Source organism: Pelobates fuscus, chromosome 10 (assembly GCF_036172605.1).
Source record: "Pelobates fuscus isolate aPelFus1 chromosome 10, aPelFus1.pri, whole genome shotgun sequence".
Taxonomy (NCBI): domain Eukaryota; kingdom Metazoa; phylum Chordata; class Amphibia; order Anura; family Pelobatidae; genus Pelobates; species Pelobates fuscus.
In genome coordinates this window covers 17,930,894-17,953,086 of record NC_086326.1, presented here as the reverse complement: position 1 = coordinate 17,953,086, position 22,193 = coordinate 17,930,894, and the positions used below count along the sequence as shown (strand labels likewise).

The window sequence follows — 22,193 nt, the reverse complement described above, 5'->3', positions numbered from 1 at the left end:
AAAAAGTAAAAGGTATTGACTTTAATTCCAATTTACAGGTACTGTAGCTTTAATTAGTAAACGATAACTGAAGTTCACAATTACAGGCACTGTAGCTTTAAGTAGTAAACGATAACTGAAGTCCACAATTACAGGCACTGTAGCTTTAAGTAGTAAACGATAACTGAAGTCCACAATTACAGGCACTGTAGCTTTAAGTAGTAAACGGTAGTAATTAGCAGACACTGAATCAGAAAGAGTCTCTTAGTAGTATTAGGTGATAAGAAGTTGCAATAGCTGTTCCATAGGATTTAACTGAAGCAAGACAGATGCAGCTAACTGATATAGAGTATGAGTTGAAGTTAGCTGTAACTGGTTTGTTTTATCGAAGGACTTTGGAGATAGGAAATAACAGCTTTGAGATGCAACGCTTATCACAGAGGTTTTACTTAGCTTCCGGCACATAGAACACTGGATCCCGAGATCTCCTCAGAGGCGGTTATCAGGAGTGAAGAGAGTTCAGCTTTAGTCGTGGATGAGGAGAGGTGAAGGGAACCTGAAGTCTTCCAGTCCGGTCCGGTAACAGAGGGCTTTCACAACGATGTTGTAGCCGGTTCGTGAGTACGGAACGTAGTTCAATAATCCAGCGTCGATCAGCTGGTGCGGTCGGATTAAATAAGGAGACCGTGTCATAAAGGGGTGTGGCTAGGCTCCGTGGAACCAGGAAGTAAGAGGATACCATAGTTAAGGCATGACATTTAGTGTTAACAAATGGAGATTTGGTATCCGATATTACTGTAGGTGAAAGTTTAGGATCCAGTGATCATCAATCAGTGTGGTTTAATATAAGAACAGTGACTGAGTCACACCACACAAAAACAAAAGTTTAGTTTTAGACTTTAAAAAAACAGACTTTTCTAAAATTAGAATATGTCTAAAGGAGTCATTATCAGACTGGAGCAATTTAAATGGCGTCCAAGAGAAATGGGATTATTTAAAAGTTGCACTACTGAAGGCAACAGAAAATTGCATTAGGCTTGTCAGTAAAAGCAAAAAATTCAAGAAACCACTGTGGTACTCCGCAGATGTGGCCAAAATAGTAAAAAACAAAAAGTTAGCATTTAGTAATTATAAAAAAAAACAGAGTGAGGAAGACAGAATGATCTATACGATTAGGCAGAAAGAGGCTAAGCAAGTTATAAAGATCTTCCAAATCACACACAGAAGAGAAAATGGCACAGTCGGTAAAAAAGGGGGACAAAACTTTTTTTAGATACATAAATGAGAAAAGAAAAGTAAAACACGGATTAGTTAGATTAAAAACAAAATAAGGAAGATATGTAGAAGAGGATAAAGGTCTAGCTGACTGCCTCAATTAATATTTTTGTTCGGTATTTACAGATGAAAATGAAGGAGAGGGACCTCAGTTAAGAAAAAGGATAAATGATTATTTATTACATGTGAGTTTACAGAGGTTCTATTTCAACTGTCAAAAGTAAAGACAAATAAGTCAATGGGACCTGATGGAATACTAGCAAAATTATTAACAGATTTATTTAACCAATCATTGATAACAGGAGTAGTCCCAGAAGATTGGAAGTTGGCAAATGTTGTGCCCATTCACAAGAAAGGTAATAGGGAGGAGTCGGGCAACTATAGGCCAGTAAGCCTTACTTCAGTAGTGGGGAAAGTGATGGAAACCATGTTAAAGGATAGGATTGTTGAACATCTAAAAACACATGGATTTTAAGATCAGAGACAACATGGGTTTACTTCAGGGAGATCATGCCGCACTAATCTTATTGATTTTTTTGATTGGGTAACTAAAATTATAGATCAGGGTGGTGCAGTAGACATTGCTTACCTAGATTTCAGTAAGGCTTTTGACACTGTTGCACATAAAAGGCTTATCAATAAACTGCAATCTTTAAGTTTGGATTCCAATATTGTTGGATGGGTGAGGCAGTGGCTGAGTGACAGGCAACAGAGGGTTGTAGTCAATGGAGTATATTCGAAGCTTGGGCTTGTCACAAGCTGGGTACCTCAGGGATCTGTACTTGGACCCATTCTCTTTAATATTTTTATTAGTGATATTGCAGAAGGTCTTGATGGTAAGGTATGTCTTTTTGCTGATGATACTAAGATATGTAACAGGGTTGATGTTCCAGGAGGGATAAGCCAAATGGCTAATGATTTAGGTAAACTAGAAAATTGGTCAGAGTTGTGTCAACTGACATTTAATGTGGATAAGTGCAAGATAATGCATCTTGGACGTAAAAACCCAAGGGCAGAGTACAGAATATTTGATAGAGTCCTAACCTCAACATCTGAGGAAAGGGATTTAGGGGTGATTATTTCTGATGACTTAAAGGTAGGCAGACAATGTAATAGAGCAGCAGGAAATGCTAGCAAAATGCTTAGTTGTATAGGGAGAGGAATTAGCAGTAGAAAGAGGGAAGTGCTCATGCCATTGTACAGAACACTGGTAAGACCTCACTTGGAGTATTGTACGCAGTACTGGAGACCGTATCTTCAGAAGGATATTGATACCTTAGAGAGAGTTCAGAGAAGGGCTACTAAACTGGTTCATGGATTGCAGGATAAAACTTACCAGGAAAGGTTAAAGGATCTTAACATGTATAGCTTGGAGGAAAGACGGGGGGGATATGATAGAAACATTTAAATACATAAAGGGAATCAACACAGTAAAGGAGGAGACTATATTTAAAAGAAGAAAAACTACCACAACAAGAGGACATGGTCTTAAATTAGAGGGACAAAGGTTTAAAAATAATATCAGGAAGTATTACTTTACTGAGAGGGTAGTGGATGCATGGAATAGCCTTCCAGCTGAAGTGGTAAAGGTTAACACAGTAAAGTAGTTTAAGCATGCGTGGGATAGGCATAAGGCTATCCTAATTATAAGATAAGGCCAGGGACTAATGAAAGTATTTAGAAAACTGGGCAGACTAGATGGGCCGAATTGTTCTTATCTGCTGTCACAGTCTATGTTTCTATATTTCTATGTTAAATATCTTAGAATGTGTTTGCTCTTAAAATATGTACTGTTTTTGTTATATTTTAGGTGTTTATGCATGGATCAGTATTAACTTTGTCCTGGGCCGTTTTGATCACGTTATTGAGGGTGAGTAGAGAGTTAGAAAAAATTACTCTATAATTAACATTGATCCTTCTCCTTCTCTCTATTTGAATATATTACTATTGTATTACCTTTATTTCAGTAGTCAGAATTCAGATTTAGGGTTTTTTTTTTTTTTCCTTTCTCTTTTATACTAAACTTTTAAACTTTTCAATTGTAATGAATTGAAAACTGAATTAAAGATTTTGAAAACAAAATCTTCAATTCTGTTCGACACATTTTGGCTATTTTGACTTGCATTACTTCGTTTTCGATTCACGTGAATAAGCTGTTTAGTAAATAAACTACTAAATGTGAGACCATGATGTAAAAAAGAAATATCAATATTTTTATTTGTTCATGTGATATAAAGGATTAACGAAGGACGAACTGTTACTTCTCTAAAAATCACTTGTGTTAGCCGTTCTTCATTCTATGCGATTTTCTCTGAATATTTATTAAAATGTGGCATTTGTCATCACAATCCAGTTCAGCCAGAGAACACGTTAGTTTGGAGGTGAAAAATGAAACATTGTTTCTATTCTCTAATTTTGTGCAGTCGTTCCCAAACTTTTTAGATTCAAGGCGCCCTTAATATTTCAGTATTTTTCCAAGGCACCCCAAGTCAAAATTTCTAGGATGTATATCTGTACAGCACTGCCGCATGTACTGTGGTGTTTGAAGGGGTGCTTGTATATAGTTATTGTGTTTTTAATACAGGGATGTGTCTGAATGTAATGTTCTTTGTTTGAATGCAGGGGTGTGTTTGTATGTAATATTTGTGTTAGATTGCAGGAGTGTACTTGTATGTTGTGCTGGTGTTTGACATAGATATATACTTACACAGATATTCATGCACATTAACACACAGATGCATTTAAATACACCAACACATACACACATATATACACACCGACATATACACACATGCACCCTGACACACACAAACATTGACACATGACCACACCATGACACAGATACACACTGACATAAAAACACACACCCTGACACACAGATGCAGATACACAGAAACACACTGACACACATGACACAGAAACACACTGACATATATATATATATGTATATATATATATATATATAACACACAGAGATGTAAACCCTGACATACACACACTCATACACATACAAACACACTCACACACATATACATATACACTCACACACAAGTGATTTTTTTTTTTTTTTTTAAATATCTCCAGCCACCCTCCTGTCAGCTTACCTTATGTGCCAGGAGGGTGGCTTGGAGTCCTGCTGGTGGGAGTGAGGGGTCTGGAGCTCTTTGTGCTCCTCTCCCCTCACGCTGCGGCTTCCTCCTCCCCTGCTGCCTCCCTGCAGGATGCTGGGATGATGTAATTTCCTCCCAACCGGCCGACATTACAGGGGCCCGGTTGCGGTCTTAAAGGACCGTGGCACCGGACCGGGCCCCTGTTGAGCAGTAATGTTTCCCCGGTGCTATAATCATAGCACCGGGGAAACATTCAGTGTCCCCCTGGGACGGCGTGGCACAAAGTTTGGAGACCGCTGGGATAGAGCTTACACCAATGATTGACAGGGAGTAAATATTGAGACACTCGGTTCTAGGTTAGAGCAGTGTGGATTTCTAAATTTTCAGACTACAGAAACAGATGTGTTAAGGAACACTCCAACATTAAAAAAACATATTCACTTTTAACATTTCCTTTTCATCTTTACATACCAGGTGCCCTCCCCCAACATAATAATACAGTTTACTATTTTCTTCAGCATCGGCTCCATTTTTGCTGATACTTAGTGGAGACGCTCTTCAGCTGAAAATGATGCATGAATGGCAATTGACACAAATGTACAAATCCTGCTATCACTCAAGAGGATGCTTCTCATAGGGAAACAGTAGACTAATGCATCTCTGTGGAAGTTCTTACTCATTATAGTGTAGTGAATCAGGAAGCACTCCGTACTGTCAACTTGACAGCTAGCAGGACATTCCTAAATTTGCAAGTGCTGTTTGCTCTTAAGCTAGGCACTTTTATGTATTGTGACCATGATAATTATACACATTATAAATAGCAGGAAGTGGCAGTTCCTCTAATTTTTCTTATAGCTAAATTTCAGGTTTTTGATCACTCAAGAGAACCCTTAATATTCACAGTGTAGGTTTGCAGCAGATCCTTTGAGTGCTACTGGACCTGTCGATAATCCTGAATTTTGAACCTTCTCATTAATATGATGAGAGATTCTTTAAAACCTACTTACTTACGGGGTTCAGAGAGCTGATCAAATACTGGTGTGTTACCTTATACCATTACAGTTTTATTTGTTTAATTAAAAAAAAATATGGGGTCTATTACATGTCCATTGCTTTAGTCTCCTTTTTTATTTTATTTAAGTTGTTAAATAAAGTTACCCCATCCCTTACAGTTTTAGCTATAAATGACCATTAGAATAATGAATATTGCTCTGTTACTGCTTAGTCACTGATTCTAATAACCTGCTTAATTTGTGTCTCTTTAGAGGAAGACAATGTTGTTTCTGTGACTGTTGGCACACAGGAAGAGTCCATCATTCGCAAGCGCACAGTTGGCATTATAGACATGGGTGGTGGTTCTCTTCAAATTGCGTATGAGGTTCCAAAAACAATGCGTTTCCCTTCTGCAGAAAATGTAAGAGGTTAATTTATTTTTTTGGTATTTGCAGTTTCTTCCAAACTCTTTCTTTTCTGTGCCTGTATTTAGAGATTCATTTGTAAGGTGTAAACCTGCCAGTACTTTGAACCTGTCCTCAGAACCCACCATCTGCAGAACTTTATAAAATCATTCAATTATTATTATTTTTTTATTAGACTATCCAGCACACTCTCAAATCCTAGTCTGGGATGTCTGTGAACCCTGCATGTGTTATCAGACTGCAATTTCCACAGCTCTCTTACACCAACAGAGGGCAATTGGATTCTTGCACCAGCTGGGCCTTCAGGATCTCATAGCAGTGCTTATTCAACCTATATTCAAGGCAGGAGCTACCACTAGGCAGCCTCCAAGGGCACACCAGCTGAGTGACGCAATCTCCAGGTGAAAAACAGGAGGGGAGCGCACTGCACAGCGCTCCCCCCTTCCTCCCAGTCACTCCATGTAGCATGGCCAAGCAGATCACTGTAGGGGATCTTCTGTATCCTTTACCCGGTCTGACCGGAAGCTGCACGCTGAGAGCAACAAATAGCTTCTTGTCAGACCGGTACTGGTAGCTGGTCATTCCTAGGGCACAAAATAGTCTAGCACAACTTAGGTGATATTGAAATCATCATGAAAGGGCAGTATGGCAATTCCTAAAGTATGGATTGCTGGTGTTTCAGAACCACTGACTCAGAAGAATCTTTTTCAGAACATATTCATGCCTTACAAGCACAGCAGGCTTGCAGGATTGCCTTCATAAGTACAAGTGTGTCTTATCACGGTCTCATTTTATTTGGACAGATCATCCTGTGCGCTCGGAAAGCTCCTCACAGGTGAACCAACAAGATGTGTTGCTAAGATGATGGTTGGACAACTTCCAGCCTCCCAGTTTATTTTTATTTTTTTTTATTTTTTTTATTTTATTAAATTTTTTATTTTAGTCGTGCATAGGTTAGATATGTACGTTTGTACGTTTACCACAACAGCTATTGCGAACTTGTTCAAGAAACAGTTGTTGGCATTAGATGACACTGCACATTGTATGTTAAAGTATATATCAAGAGAGTATGAACTTGTCATTAACTAACTGCAGTACACATATATACAGTGGAACCTCGAAAAACAAAATGGTGTAGCGCTCCATATAGTATAAGGTAAATAGGTAAGGTATGCTTAACTAGTACAATACAAGTAGGTATTCTTTGAGTTTCACAAAAAACACCTAGGAAAGGAACAAAAGATCCAAGAACTCCAATAGTGTAAAATAGTTTGTATAGAATGAGGGTAAAAGTATATATCTGTAACCACTCACATTTACCCGAGCTATATGCCCATTTAGGCGACCTTTCGGGGTTCCTCTGTTAAGGCCTTACACCTGGGGGGAGGTCGAGTGGCCTCTGTTGCAGCTTGGCTCTCCAGAGTGGTAGAGGAGGTTTGCTGGAGTGAACTGCTCTTTTAGCGGAGCCAAAAGGCTTGACAAGGAGGGCGGAGCCTAGCTGCCAAGCAGAGTGGACGTGCCAAAACCCAGCTCCTGCAATATCTGCCTGATTTTGGGGAATATACCCCGTAAACCTGGCACAGACCCACTCTAAAGGGGCCTAATTGAACGGGGACTCTCGGGGTGCAACTCTGGACACCCAAATCGTCGACCTACCCACCCGAGACCCCAAGCTGCGATGATCGGGGCCTGCAGAATGGCTGGCAGAGGGGAGACGGCCGCTCTCCTTTCCTCCTACCTGCTCCACGACCACCACGACTTTCAATCATCCTGCCCCCCCCCCCCCCCCCAGGACCGGTGGGGGATATCCCGGTCCTCGCCGCGAGCCCAGACCGAGCTTCTGCACAGCGTATGGGCACCAGGGCCGGCGACACGTGACCCATCGAAAATGGCGGCGGAGTATTCAAGGCAACAACGGACTCAGCTTCAAGCACCTAACCAGAGCTCCGACTGCAGCACAGACCTCATGCAGCGTCTGGATGCACTATTTAACAACTTCTGGGAGAAGCTCCAGCAACGTGCACAGCGCGCCAAGGCAAAGCGAACGGATCCCATGGACCCAAGAGAGAGGAGCTATGGGCAGCCGGGCAAGAGGGGGGCTCCCTCGGGCGCAGCACCGGACCAAAAGCCGACACTCACCCACCCCAGCCCACCCGGGCTGAAGGCCAAGAGGGCCCCGACCCGACAGCGTCGGCCACATGGGCGGAAACACAAGCGGCAATCTACCAAGCGGCAATCTACCTACAGACCTCCCGCCACCCCCACGAGGGGGAGACACTCGGGCAACGTATGCCACCGAGTCTCAGGCCAGAAGGCGCAGGCCTACATATCAGCCTGGGGCAGGAGGGACACCCCCACCCCCGCCAGATCTACAGCACCTCCTCAGGACCAGCCAGGGAACCTCAGCCACATTCCCACAGAAGGAATAGGATAAATGGCGACTCACCACAAACTCTCCTATGACCCGCATACGCTAACCCACGGGTCCAGATGCAAGTGATGGTGACGGTGACCGCTGCATACCAGCTTGATTTCATATGCTGACGACTGCTTTTTGCCAACCATGGCATACCTTACTTACGCTTGTTTATCTTGGCCTTCCATTAGTTCAGCTTAGAGCGCTAGATGTTTAACTTTATAATTTAAGAATCACACTGTTCATTATATTGCATCAGCATGAATAGACCTTAAGATTAATGTTACTATATCTGTTAAACTCATAGTAAAACACATAAGACAGAATGACGATCGGATTACATGCCTAGTCAGCCGATTATGTAACGATAACTTCCAAGCAATATAATATATAACTGTGCCCATGCTTTACAAAACTAGGCATCTACTGCTAAACGGTGATTTGTGTATTGCACTAAGTGCTCATGTCCTAGCCTGTAGGCCACGTGAAGCCTAGGAGTACTGATCTATCTGTATAGCCTCTACTATACATATGCGCGACCTGTACTGTCCACAGTCTAGGTCCTTTAGCAAGCGACATAGAAATACTTCTAGATATTAAAGTATGAATAACTAAGCATGTTTCTATTAAAAAATTGTGCCTGATATACATATGTCCCGCATGTAAAGCGGGGGAATAGCCTGAGGACTGCTTTCGGGGCACCTCAGACATGCCTGTATCATTTTCAAGCAAAAAAAAAAAAAAAAAAAAAAAAAAAAGCTTGACAAATCCTGTTGAATTTTGCCTCGAAGGTCTCCCTCCATGACTGGCCGTCAAGACGTGCCTGTGCTTGTTGAGGTTGCCGCGCATCCACCATCTTAGGTGACCATGCGGTCTCAGATTTGCTGGATTGTTGTGTTGCCCCTTCAGAGGTGCAGGTACATACAGTGGGGACCAGGATATCCCCCGCCGGTCAAAGGCGGGGGGAACAGGGCTGCTCGGATTTCTGTAGCAGGCTAAAGCCCGGAGCTGGGAGATCGGCCGTCTCTCCCAACCCTCAGACCATCTGCCCCAGTAGGCCGCAGGCTGAGGCACAGTGAGCTTCCATCGGGGCACCCAGATTCATACTTAGCGTGTGGTTGGGTAGAGGAAGGGTGGTCCCTAGGTAGTTTAAGGTCGCGTCCCGCTGGATTAGCCAAGTTATTTCAACTGTTTTGGTTCAGTTTGCAGGAGCTAGCAAGATGCACATCTGGCCATCTTGGCTGTCAGGCTTCCCCAATTTATTATTTTATAGTTTTGTATGACATCATCATAAGCTGTAGCAGGAAAATACTATTTTGTTCTATTCTTCATTGACATTTAACCTTATATTTTAGGAAGAAGCTGCAAAAGCAATGCTGGCAGAATTCAACTTGGGCTGCGACTTGCAACACACAGAGCATGTCTATCGTGTGTATGTCACCACATTCATGGGCTTTGGGGGCAATTTTGCACGACAGCGTTATGAAGACACGGTGTTCAATAGTACTGTAACACAAAACCGGTATGTACTGTGTAGTGATCAGTGCAGCAAAACATTTTTTTTTGTTTGTTTTATCATATAAATATGTAGGTATTGTGCTTAGGAATATTTCTTCTGATTTCTGTTTGTGTGTTTACAGTTGTAGTCAACATTATTGTTTATTGTCAAAATTTACAGACTTTCAGCTGTTTGCAATGAACAAATAAAACAAAAGCAATTGAAATAGCTCAACACAATGAATGCTTCAAGTGGTTTCCCAAAATTCAACTGAAAATGCAACGTATAATGACTTCTCCTGTCTCCAAATTATTTCACCCCTTATGGCAAGCATCTTTAGTACTTAGTAGAGCACCCTTTTGCTGTTATAAACTGCTGCAAACGTGATGCATATCTGGAAGGTCCAATGATGCCCAAGCGTTAGCTTCCTCACAGACAGCATGATGTTTTCTCCTACTATTTCCTGATAATTCAATGAATCCATCGTGCCTTCCACACGCCGCAGGTTTCCAGTGCCAGAGGAGGCAAAGCAGCCCCAAAGCATCACCGAGCCACCACCACGCTTAACTGTAGGCAGAGTGTTCTTTTCAGTGTATGCCTCATTCTTCTTCCTCCAGACATACCTCTAAACCATTGGGTCATAAATGTCCAATTTTCTTTTATTGCTCCACAGAAAAGAATCCCAAAACTTCTATGGCTTATCTATATGATTTTGAGCATATCTTGTGCTTTTTGCTTCAGTAGTGGTGTATGACTTGGAGTTCTGGCATGGAAACCTTCTGCGTTTAGTACACCCTTACTGTGCTCACTGAAACCTCAGTGCCTGTTTCCACCAAGTCTTGTTGCAGGTGTTTTGCAGTCCCTCAAGGGTTTTTCACAAGCTGCCTTCTCATAAATCTGGTTGCAGTCATTGATAGCTTCCTTTTTCTCCCCCGTACAGCTAGTGTAACGACAGTTCATTACAACTTTGAACTTGAGCACTATTCTTCCAGCAGTGTTTCTAGGAACATTCAGTGCCTTCGCTATCTTTTTGTATCTGGTTCCTTGTTTGTAAAGGGGGCGATGATCTCTTCTCTTAACTTTGTGGACAATTCTTTTGACATATTTCTAACATGCAGTCACATGTGACACTCAACAAACCCCTAGCAAGTTCAGGTATTTCAAGTGTTCCAGCTCAAACACACCTGGTGCGACTTATGAAGCCCTTAATTAGTTGCTGGAGGTGTGTTTGAGACAACACCTGTTTTGCATATATATATTGCTGTTGTGAAGGATTCTATTCAGGGGGTTTAATAATTTTGTGACTGGAGAAGTCATTATAAGTTGCATTTTCAGTTAAATTTGGGGAAACCACTTGAAGCATTCATTGTGTTGAGCTATTTCAATAGCTTTTGTTTGATTTGTTCATTTCAAACAGTTGAAAGTCCGTAGATTTTGACAATAAACTTGATTTTCATTGGAGATTAAATAATTTTGCTTACAACTGTATACGTCTATATGTATCTTCGTTACAGTTCATCTTCATTTACCAGATTTGTTTTCTTGCCTTCTTAGACTGCATAAGCAGCAGCTAGGTTTAAATCCCAGCACCCCTTATTTGGATCCCTGTTTGCCTGTTGGACTCACTGACAAGATTCACAGACAGGACCTGGACCTTCACATCGCTGGGAAAGGAGACTGGGACAGCTGCAAGCAACTGGTGGATCCTCTCTTGTTACAGTCCAATGATTCCCAAGCCTACCTGAATGGACTGTACCAGCCTGCTATTGATTTCTTAAACAGTGAATTCTATGGCTTTTCCGAATTGTTTTACAGCACAGAGGACGTATTGCGTATTGGGGGCTTGTACAACAGTCGCAAGTTTGCTAAAGCTGCAAAGGTTTGTTACACAAAAATATTCTTGTAAGAAATGATCTATACATTTAAACTTCCGTCTGATTATTTCATGTATTTATTTATTTCAGGATTATTGTAGCATGCCTTGGAAAACATTAACAGAAAGATTCAACAACCATCTGTATTCTTCTCATGCCGACAAACATCGACTAAAGTAAGCTTTATATGTGAAATTCCAAGTATTGTTCATTCAGAATCGATCCTGGTAAAATAGGAGACTGAGATGTCATCTAGTTATGCATTTAGGAATATATATATATATATATATATATATATATATAATACATTGACTTTTAATTCGACAAAAAATAAATAAAATAGACAATAATTTAGGATGACCTGAAACCAGAGTTCATGGCAGCATACTGTTCCGATACTTTTGGTCATTTCTTTGTTTCCAAATTCCATAAGCAACATTAGTTTGTGTTTGTTTTTTATCTTTAAGTATTATACATTTTTATTTTGCCAGATATCAATGCTTTAAGTCTGCATGGGTGTACAAGGTTGTCCACGATGGATTTCATTTTCCTCTTGATTATCCAAATCTTAAGACCGCTCAGCTGGTGTATGAAAAAGAAGTCCAGTGGACTCTAGGAGCAATGCTGTACAAAACAAGATTTCTTCCTCTCAGGTAACAACTAGGGATGTTTTAATTCACTTAACAGAAGACATCTTTATGTGCAACATCCGCATATTGTAGGGTAAATACATCTGTCCTACACGGCAGCTGTAAGCGATTACATTTCCACTACACACCTAGAAAGTAATGGGAAATTGCATTTATACTTTGGTATTCAGCAAGCTGCCTGGCTTAGGATCTTTTTTTTTTTTTTGAATTCTTTATTTTTGGAGTGCAAGAGAGTACATACGAGTTACATACGCCACAACAGCGTGCATTAAAACTGGAACACATGCGAGTAATACAGTGGCCGAAGGAAATTGCACAAAATTTTGTTTTTTGAAGAGCATAGTAATAGGCTTGGTAGTAATAAATGAGCTACAATACGTGAACTTCATCTAGACAGTTAGCTTTGGGTATTCTAGAGTATCATATTGGCTAAGTTGCCCAGGTAACATCTAACTCATTGTATACTAAGCCATTAATGGGCAAGCGAGACTATAATATAAATAGGTTGTAGTGAAATAAAACAAAACAGAAATTCTAACTTTTAACCTCTTGATATTGCTTGTTTTAGCGTATATAGAAAGTGCGCTCGTGTTAGAGGGACGTCTCGATACTATATAGCATAATACATAGTATAAAACTATACAATGTTTGTAGAAATTGTGAAGTATTTCTTGTTGTGCTCAGATGTGTTACTGACGGCAAAGTTGGGTATGTTGTACCTGGTTACTGCCTCGTTGCCCCCCCCCCTCCCCGCGGCCACCCACGGCCGGGGAGGGGGGGGAGGGAAGGAGCTCCACGTATGTCGAGGTGCATTTGAGGATAGTTTGGGTCAGGTGAGGCGCCGGTGTGGGCGTATGCATAAGGAAGCTGTAGTGTGCGGACATTTGCAATACAACTATAAAGCGTTATTAAATTTCGCATTAAAACAACAGTAAGGACATTTATGGAGCTACATTGGCTCGCGTAATAAATCATAGTGTCCTAGTGAGGCCGAGTGGCCTACAGTCCCGGTCAGAGTGATCTGCATTTGGAGGGTCTTCAGGGCCTTTTCAAGCGCCGTTATCTTCGGAGGTGGTCTGTCCAGGTCCACGTGGTACAAATATTTTGGAGCGCTCTGGGTCCCATCTGTGTTGCTGGCTTGGGTTCTAACGGTGTACCAGTCCAGGAATAGCATCTTGGGGTAGTCCTAAAATGGGTTGTAGGTTTCTTGCATCCTGCATCGAGTGCACCACATGGTTGTCTTCCCCTTTCCTGACTATAAGCGATCGGTCAAGGCGCCACCTGTATTTAATGTCCCGTTGCCTGAGGAGGGTAGTGAATGGCTTCAGGGACCCCCTCCAAGCTAGTGTGCCGCTAGTCACATCGGCGAAGAAGGTTAAGGAATGTCCTTCGAATGAGACTTGAGATCTATTTTTAAGCGCTGCCTGGAGTGTGGCCTTGTCCTTGCGGTGGTGGAAGTGGACTATAAGATCACGGGTTGCGGAGGCCGGGGCTCTAGCCGGTTTTGGGACCCTGAATACGGATTCAACTGGGATGATTTTAGACTGCTTCGGCGTGAGTAGTTCCGTCAGGAGCCTGCGGACTAAGTGCGGCAGCTCCTCTGCCAGTATATCTTCCGGCAGCCCCCGTACCTTTATATTAGTGGCTCTGCGCTCTTCCTCTGCGGCGGTGAACCTTCGATCATATTCCTCGTTTTTGAGTTGTAGGTTAGTAATTTCCGTCTGCATTGCAGTGATTTGCGCATCTCACGCCACAGAGGCGTTTTCCAGGGTTCCCAGCCTGCCGTTCATGCCCTGTAGCCCCGTGCGCATGGAGGCCATGTCCGCCTGTAGCGTGGTCTGGAGGCCTGCCAACAGGGTTTTTAGTACTGCAGTGGTCACCGGAGCGTTGTCCGGGTCTGGAGGTTTAGTCCCCGGTGTAGGTAAGTGTGTGGTCATTGGGACTTCTCCTTCTTGATAGAAATCGTCCGAGAAGTCGGAATATGTGTCAGTATGGTCGGCCATTTTGGGCCTTGCCGCCTCGCGGGCCTGTCTCCACAGGGCCCCAATGTCTTGGCTCTGCCTCGGCTGATCGGGCTTTGCTTTTTTAGATTTGCGCCCCATATTGGTTCTGCCGTCTCTCCCTTTCACCTGTGGCGATTTGAAGGAGGTTTAATGAGCCGAAATGGGCAAAAGTTAGCTTTTTCCGCGGGAGCTACAGCCCCATGCGACTTCTCCGCTTCGTGGCTCGGCTCCGCCCCCCTGGCTTAGGATCTTAATACCAAAAAATGCAGTTTTTACTGTTTTAAAAATGTGTTGTGGTCTCAAGGACTGTCATGAACAGGTATCCTCCTGTTAGACTTGAAAGTTAAATCCCTCCCCTAAATGGTTTACTGGTTCGCCCCCTTCATATCTCAGTTTTTGCCTGTTCTAGGAGTATGGCACACATTGCAGCCGGATATATGCAGCAGGGATGGGACATTGCAGGTGGCTATCTCAGAGGCCCTGCCTCTAGTCAGAAAGGAATACAGATGGTGTACTGTGAACTATGGCCATACTGGATGCTCTTCTCAGTATTTGTAGAGTTAACAAACTGAACATTTAAATTTCAAATTTCAATGTCTGGTTTTCTCTGGGTTGTAATGTGACAGCTATTCCAGCATTCTTCAGCAATGCACTAGCTTTCGTACCTTGTTGGAAATTTCTCTGACATCAACATTTTATAAAGCCCTATGGGCCAAAGAAACGTTTAATATTTAAGTGCACAACACATTTTTCTCTTTGATACCACTCCCAGTTACCCTGTGTTTACCAAGAGATCTCTCATATCTCTTACATGATCCTTGTTATACAGATATCAGGCTAATTGACATCAGTGGTGTATTTTGGATTTTGTGCTGCCCTAGGCACGACTAAATTCGGGCACCCCCAAAATCAAAATTTGCCCCCTCAATTTGTGTTAAGGCCATTTTTTCGACTGACACACATTCCCTCATTGATACATGCACTGATATACACTCACTGACAGATACACAGTCATTGGCACACACACATACAGTCATTGGCACACACTGCTTAACCAACACACACTTTCACTGACAGACACACACTGACACACCCACTCACTGACAGGCACACACTCTCAGATACACATAAAATGACATACACACACTAACACACACTCACAGGCACACCCATTCTCACTCACAGACATACACTGACAGCTACACTCACTCACTCACAGTAAGGTGGGCAGCCCCAGAACACGAGGCAAACAATGCATTTGTCTGGAAGCTTGGGTGTCATTTTTTGGCGCCCCCCCTGAAAGTGCCGCCCTAGGCAAATGCCTTGTTTGCCTTGTGGTAAATACATCCCTGATTGACATCTCATATTTTGGAGCTCTCTGTAATATAATGGAGCAGGTAATAGATCTGTGCCACCAGAGTGCCTATTTCATTTGTCCTCTCTCCAGATAAGTATGTAATTGGGGAAGGGGTGAGCAGTACCTGCATGGCCACCCACTATCGAGTTATGTGCTTAGAATGTTTCCATCATGCAATAGTGCTTTATAAATAAATATAAAATATACTGACTCACATGTACCGTGTTGCCTTTTTCTGTGTCTTGTTTACACATGCAGAAAGTGAAACCATGCCTTTTGTGTTTTTGCAGGGATATTCGCCAGGAGAATTCGCGGCCTGCACACGTGACCTGGTTTCGGTTTTCCTTTGTCTATAACCACTACCTGTTTTTTGTCTGTATTTTGGTGGTGCTGCTCTCTATCATACTGTATATCTTGAGGCTCCGGCGCATACATAGACGCCAAGCCTGGGACTCTGCACTTGACTTGATGTTGCTGGAGGAAGGAGTGCTTGTTGACCGTAATTGAACCAACGGTTCCACGATGTTGATGAAGCCACGTATAGGCAAGCTAAATGCAGGAATATGTAGCGCAATTCATGGCTGCAGGCACAGCAGAATTTATAATCTAGACTTCTGTAATGTCTGCACATATTACCTCTGGGAAACCACTCTTAAGCCAGCACAGCTAATAGATTGCACCATCCTTAGGAAACCTATGCCTAACCAACTCCAACAGCTGCATTTTAGCTGCAGTTAATTTTTATAGGAATTTTTAAAATTTGACTTGATAAAAGTAGTTGTCAGGTGTCTAATATACATTGTATTGCTCTTTTTATCTGTTGAAGAGATTGTCCCATAGATGTTTGTTTTACAATTTCCATACCCGATCACATTTCATAAGAACCATGTGTGTGTGAAGGCTTTGTGTCATTTTCATTGATTGAATTCTTCTCTATACATTCCTCAGAATGGGAACATGTCTACTTTGCTAACATCATTTTATAGTGCTATTCTACAAAACGCCAGTGTTTGAATACAGAAAAAACTGCACTATCTTTTTTTTAAGGTTGCAAAGTCAAATGCAATTTTTTAAATTATTGAATATTTGATCATTTAAAAAAAACGAAAAAAAAAAACCAGTGGATACATGTGGATATCTTGTTTACTAGATATTGTAACACAAACAGAACCTGTTTGTGTTAAGCCAGGACTACACGGTCCATTTAAATTCTTTCAGCTGTTGTCTAAGCAACTTCTATATTGTTATTTACTCTGCAAAATATGAACATGTTGGGCTGATATGAATAGAAACTGCCCTTGCTTGCTGTGTTCCTCTGCTTTTAGCAATTGAAGTCCTCAATTTTATATTTTTGGATAAAGTTTTAAAATTATTATTTTTTTCTTAAATTATTAAAATATCAAAAAGGATATATAAAAATATATCACTAAATTAAAATATTTGTTTAAAAAATATATAATAATTTTAAGTTGATCTAAAAATAATTTTATATTGATTATATTAATTTAAAATTATTTGAAAAGCCTATACAAAAATATTGAATTGAAGCCTAAATTGTCTCAGCTTTGTGAAGCCAACACAGTGCGCACATCCATGGGATTTGCCCATTTCTGAATGATGTATTATTCAATATATATTGATGGTCCATTTGATCTGTACATTAATTAATGCTGCCCAAAATACTTGTCTGTGTATATGAATCTGCTGTTCTTTCGAGATCTATTCGCTTCACTGCCAGATTCGTTCTGTTCATTTTCCTGTATTTAAATGAATGTTTACTCTTTAATCACTTCGTATTTAAATGGTTTCTGTAACCTGGTGTAGGGTCACTATTTATGGAAACCTGTTTCAGAAAACGCACAGATTTTCCTTGAGAAAAAAAATGTTCAATACATAGAGAGCTATCACTGGTATCTATCGTGATTTTTAGTTTCACCTTATGATCTGTAATACTACATATTGTATATAACCATAAGTATAAAAATAAATCAGTTATATCAATATGAGCTACAGTCTACATAAATTAGATTGCAGACCATACCTTGCTATGTGCAATCACAATGCCCCTCTCGTGATTTTATTCCTTGTTTTTATAGTACTTTTGAGTGGGGATCTACCTGTTGGACTCCCTCTTCTAATCAATTGTAGAACTACAATTCCAGTGGTGCATTGCCAGGCTTAAAGGGTTACCCCAAGCATTCCTGATGGAATGTTTAATTTACGTTAGAATGCCATACTTACCACTGCTAACTAGTCTCCACCCACCTCCCAATGCCCCCTCATTAGAAAGCAGTAAAATAATAATAAACTTCCTTGGAATTCAGCATTCTGCACCCACGCATCCATCCAACTTCGCCAAGGTCCTCATTCAGTCCAGATCAATTGATTTTCATGAAGTAGCATTTAATTGGACCATTTTACAGGCTCAGAGCGCATTCGCACCCTCCGGGCTGGAAATGCTTAAATCTTTTTTTAAAGGGAAATAAAAATAGGAGGAGGTTGGAGCGAGGGATGGGAGAGAAGGCTTTCCCTAGCAGATGCGCTACATGCATGTAATGCTGCATGGGAGACTAGCGTTACAAGTGTTGCAGAATCCTGTGTCTGTAATTGTAATGTAATTTTTGCACAGAATTGACATTAGGCAGCCTAGAACATGGTGCCAACCCCCCAGCACATAACTTAATGTCTCTGCATGTACTGTGTTCCAATCAGAAATGGTCATGGTGTAACCCTTTAGGGCATCATGGGAGTTGTAATAATAGAGCTGCTCAGAGAATCTGTCTTTAAGGCAGACCAGGTTTACAGGGTTCATACACAATCTTATACATAGAGCAACACTTTAATCTTGTCAGAGGTCTGCAAATATCACTGGCCTTGCAGCTTATGAAACAAATTCCTGGCACTTATTTATTTAAAGGGCCAACACCAGCTTGTATCATAAGCTGCTGCTATTTCCTTCCTATCTCTTTCTGTGTAGTGTTTCCATGGGTAATGCTTGCTTCTTGCTCCCTCCTGATGATGTGTGTGAATGTGATGTACACAATCAGTCAGGAAAGCCTGCACATGGCCAGTGTTTCTGATGGGATTTTGGGATGGTTGATGGCATACGCCTATGATACCGGCATTGATTTTATGTCTGGGGGAGAGTGGCGTGTGAGTGTATATAGATCATTTTACAAAACCTAGTAAATAATCAAAATTTTATCAAAATCCTTGGGGGGGGGTTTAATCATCCAAAAGCCCAGATTTATCTTTTTTGAAAATAGAAAAAAATGGTTGTGTTGCTTTACATCAATGAGATCCAGTTGTTGTTGTCGTCAACTAAAAATCCCATATCCCTCATTCGGTCTTTAGAATAATATAACTTGTATAGTATTTCCTACTGCCTGAATACGGACCAAATGATTTATTTGTGAACACAAACTGTGTGATATTTGTAAAACCTGTGAATAATTAATTTTTTTTTCTCCTGTGATTACTGAAAATGGTTGTGTAAGTAAAAAATAAAACCAAAATTGGGTTTGATTGTTTTGTTAAACTACGAGGTTGTTGCATTTCTGGCACACTGGGTTTTATTTACTGGCCACCGAATAGTAATAAACTGGAAACCGAATGGTAAAAATAGCCAATCTGTAACGGTAGCTGTGTTCGGGAATTTAACCTAAATTATGAAGTTTTCTGTTTTCAGTTTTCTATATGGTACAGTTCAGTGGTCAGCGTATCACAGAATGACCGACATTTACGCTTTTCAGTGAATTAGACAAAGAACGAAAATCACTAAACTAGCAGTGTCAGGATGACCAAACGTTCAATTAAATAACATTTGATAATTTATTTAAAAGCTTGTGACATCATGTTGTATGTTTGGTGAGTATAATTGCCAGTATAAAGTGAATATTGTTCTAAATAAAGAATAAGACATACAAACACAGAATTTTCGTATAAAGCCCCACATTTTCAAGTGTATGGCTGTACAATCCCCACCTACGAATATGTGGTTTCCACAGCTTCTAAAGCAGAGTAAATGTTTATAAAAGGGAAAATATATAGTGCTCTCTGTACCATTAAAAACTGGAATAACTAGGTAAACATTTAAACACGTTTTTTGAAAAAGCAGGATCAGCATTGGTGTAAGCAGGTTTAGATATAGCAGAGTTATGTGCTTCTCAGAGTGTGCCGAGAATAAATACAAAACTGCAAAGTACATTTAAATATGAGGCATTTGGCATTAAAGCCAGACTGACTGGCGTTTGTGCTACACATACCCTGAATTTCACTCCCTGTAGGCTGAATGCCTAAAAGGAACACAACCCTTTATTCCTCATGCTATAGTGTTAACACCACCATTTAGAAAACTTACATTGTTTCCAGTGCGGAGTGGGTCTGTCAGTGCTGGCCCTGCCCCCTTGCTGACATCACAATTGGGAAAGCATTTGATTGTCTAAAATCAGCAAGGAGGTGAGGCCAAACACTGGCTTGGCTAATCATCGAGATGTATGGAATCAATGCATCTCTTTGAGGAAAGTTCTGTCTCCATGCTGAGCGTGGAGATTCTGAATGGCACTGCTGCTTACTGTGTAACAGTAACTGTGGCCACTGGAGGTGTCTCTAGGAGGCAATGTAAACACTGCATTTTCTCTGAAAAGCCAGGGTTCACTGCAAATAGCCTGCACTGAATGATTATCCTCACCAAAACAAATACAATAAGCTGTAGTTTTTCTAGTGACGATAGTGTCCCTTTAAGTTCAGTGGGTGTAATGATTTACTCTCGCTGCATCTTGTTAGTGTATTGATAATTAGATACATGTTAATTAGTGGATAGATGTACTTGGCATTCATGCTACTTTTGCATAACCGGACACTAGTTCCCAGTTTAAGAAGCTGCTTAAGACAAGTTGGCCTGGCTTAGAGGAAGTGACTGAATTTTTGCCCATGAAGAATGTGTAGGAGCATGGATTCCAAAACTCAAGGTTATGACCAAAATGATGGCCTCATGGATTCCTCCTGATCATCACAGGACAGCAATGGAACTACCAGCGGTGTGGCCAGTGTCTGCAAGCTGGAGCAGGCCCCTTAGGTGGCCAATGCACTTAAGATCACCTGATGGGTATGTCTGATTAGGGGCTGCAACCCTTTAACCAGCCCTAGCAGGCTCCTATTAGATCGGTCACGGTGCTGGGAGGAAGTGAGTACTGGTCACTTCCTTTATGCTTTCAGAGAGGAAGGAGGAAAGTGGACCAAGAGTCAGCCTCAAACTCTCATCGGCCTCAGTCAGCATCTGCCGCAGATTGCACTGGACTTCAGTGTAGTCCTGTTTCCAAAAAGTATGGAAACCGGAGGGTGGCTAAAAAGATGTAAATAGTGTGTATCCAAGCATTTAAACACCAACACTACACACAAACTCACTCCTGCATCACCTACATTCAAACATTACACACAAGAACACCCCTACTTTCACATGGCAACAGTTCATAAACACACACACACCCTGCTCTTTAGGCAAATCTGGAAGAACTTACCCCTAAAATTAAAGGAACACTATAGTCACCTAAATTACTTTAGCTAAATAAAGCAGTTTTAGTGTATAGATCATTCCCCTGCCATTTCACTGCTCAATTCACTGTCATTTAGGAGTTAAATCACTTTGTTTCTGTTTATGCAGCCCTAGCCACACCTCCCCTGGCAATGATTGACAGAGCCTGCATGAAAAAAAAAACTGGTTTCACTTTCAATCAGATGTAATTTACCTCAAACAACTGTATCTCTTTCTCTGTAAATTGAATTTTAAATCACATACAGGAGGCTCTTGCAGGGTCTAGCAAGCTATTAATATAGGAGGAGATAAGAAAATCTTAATTAAACAGAACTTGCAATAAAGAAAGCCTAAATAGGGCTCTCCTTACAGGAAGTGTTTATGGAAGGCTGTGCAAGTCACATGCAGGGAGGTGTGACTAGGGTTCATAAACAAAGTGATTTAACCCCTAAATGGCAGAGGATTGAGCAGTGAGGCTGCAGGGGCATGTTCTATACACCAAAACTGCTTCATTAAGCTAAAGTTGTTCTGGTGACTATAGTGTCCCTTTAAGGAACATCTTGGCAGCCACTACAATGTTTGCACTGGTATAGACTTCAGCAGTGTTTGTACCACAGTATACTAATTCTAGTTAATGAAAGAAGAAAAAAAAAAAAATCTCTTTACCCTTCATGTACAAGAGTAGTAAGGAAAGATTAGTTTATTTATTTATTTTTTTTAAATAATTTCTCACCTACCAATTAAATAATTTATATGTTCTGATGTGTTATTTTAATGTGGGACCATGTGATAATCAAAACTACAATCCTGTTCTGCAAGCTGTTTCTGGCCACACACACACACTTCAATTTAGTTTGTGCACTATCTGTAATGTGTTGTACACCTACTAAATAAGAGATAAAGAGAAATGAAAGATTCAGTCCTCTTCATAAACATGCAATCAAATACACTACTCACATATAGTTTATTAACACACAAATAAATATACATATTATTCTATTACATTTCCAATGCACAGTTTAACACACAGGTTAGACTGCTGTATAAATTATAAAGTGTCACTTTAATAACAAATAAATA

General features: G+C 40.9%; 1 protein-coding gene across 3 annotated transcripts in view; it reads left to right on the top strand.

Annotated features, from left to right (window-relative positions):
- Window positions 1-16,254, top strand: part of ENTPD7 (ectonucleoside triphosphate diphosphohydrolase 7) — a 48,409-nt gene extending 32,155 nt beyond the window's left edge. For all 3 annotated transcript variants that reach the window (XM_063434923.1, XM_063434922.1, XM_063434924.1), the window contains exons 7-13: window positions 3,065-3,124; window positions 5,630-5,778; window positions 9,554-9,720; window positions 11,251-11,575; window positions 11,661-11,746; window positions 12,062-12,223; window positions 15,871-16,254. In XM_063434923.1, the coding sequence (XP_063290993.1) occupies window positions 3,065-3,124; window positions 5,630-5,778; window positions 9,554-9,720; window positions 11,251-11,575; window positions 11,661-11,746; window positions 12,062-12,223; window positions 15,871-16,087 (1,166 nt within the window). In that variant the 3' untranslated portion in view covers window positions 16,088-16,254. The remainder of the gene's footprint in view (window positions 1-3,064; window positions 3,125-5,629; window positions 5,779-9,553; window positions 9,721-11,250; window positions 11,576-11,660; window positions 11,747-12,061; window positions 12,224-15,870) is intronic.
- The last annotated feature ends 5,939 nt before the right edge of the window (window positions 16,255-22,193 follow it).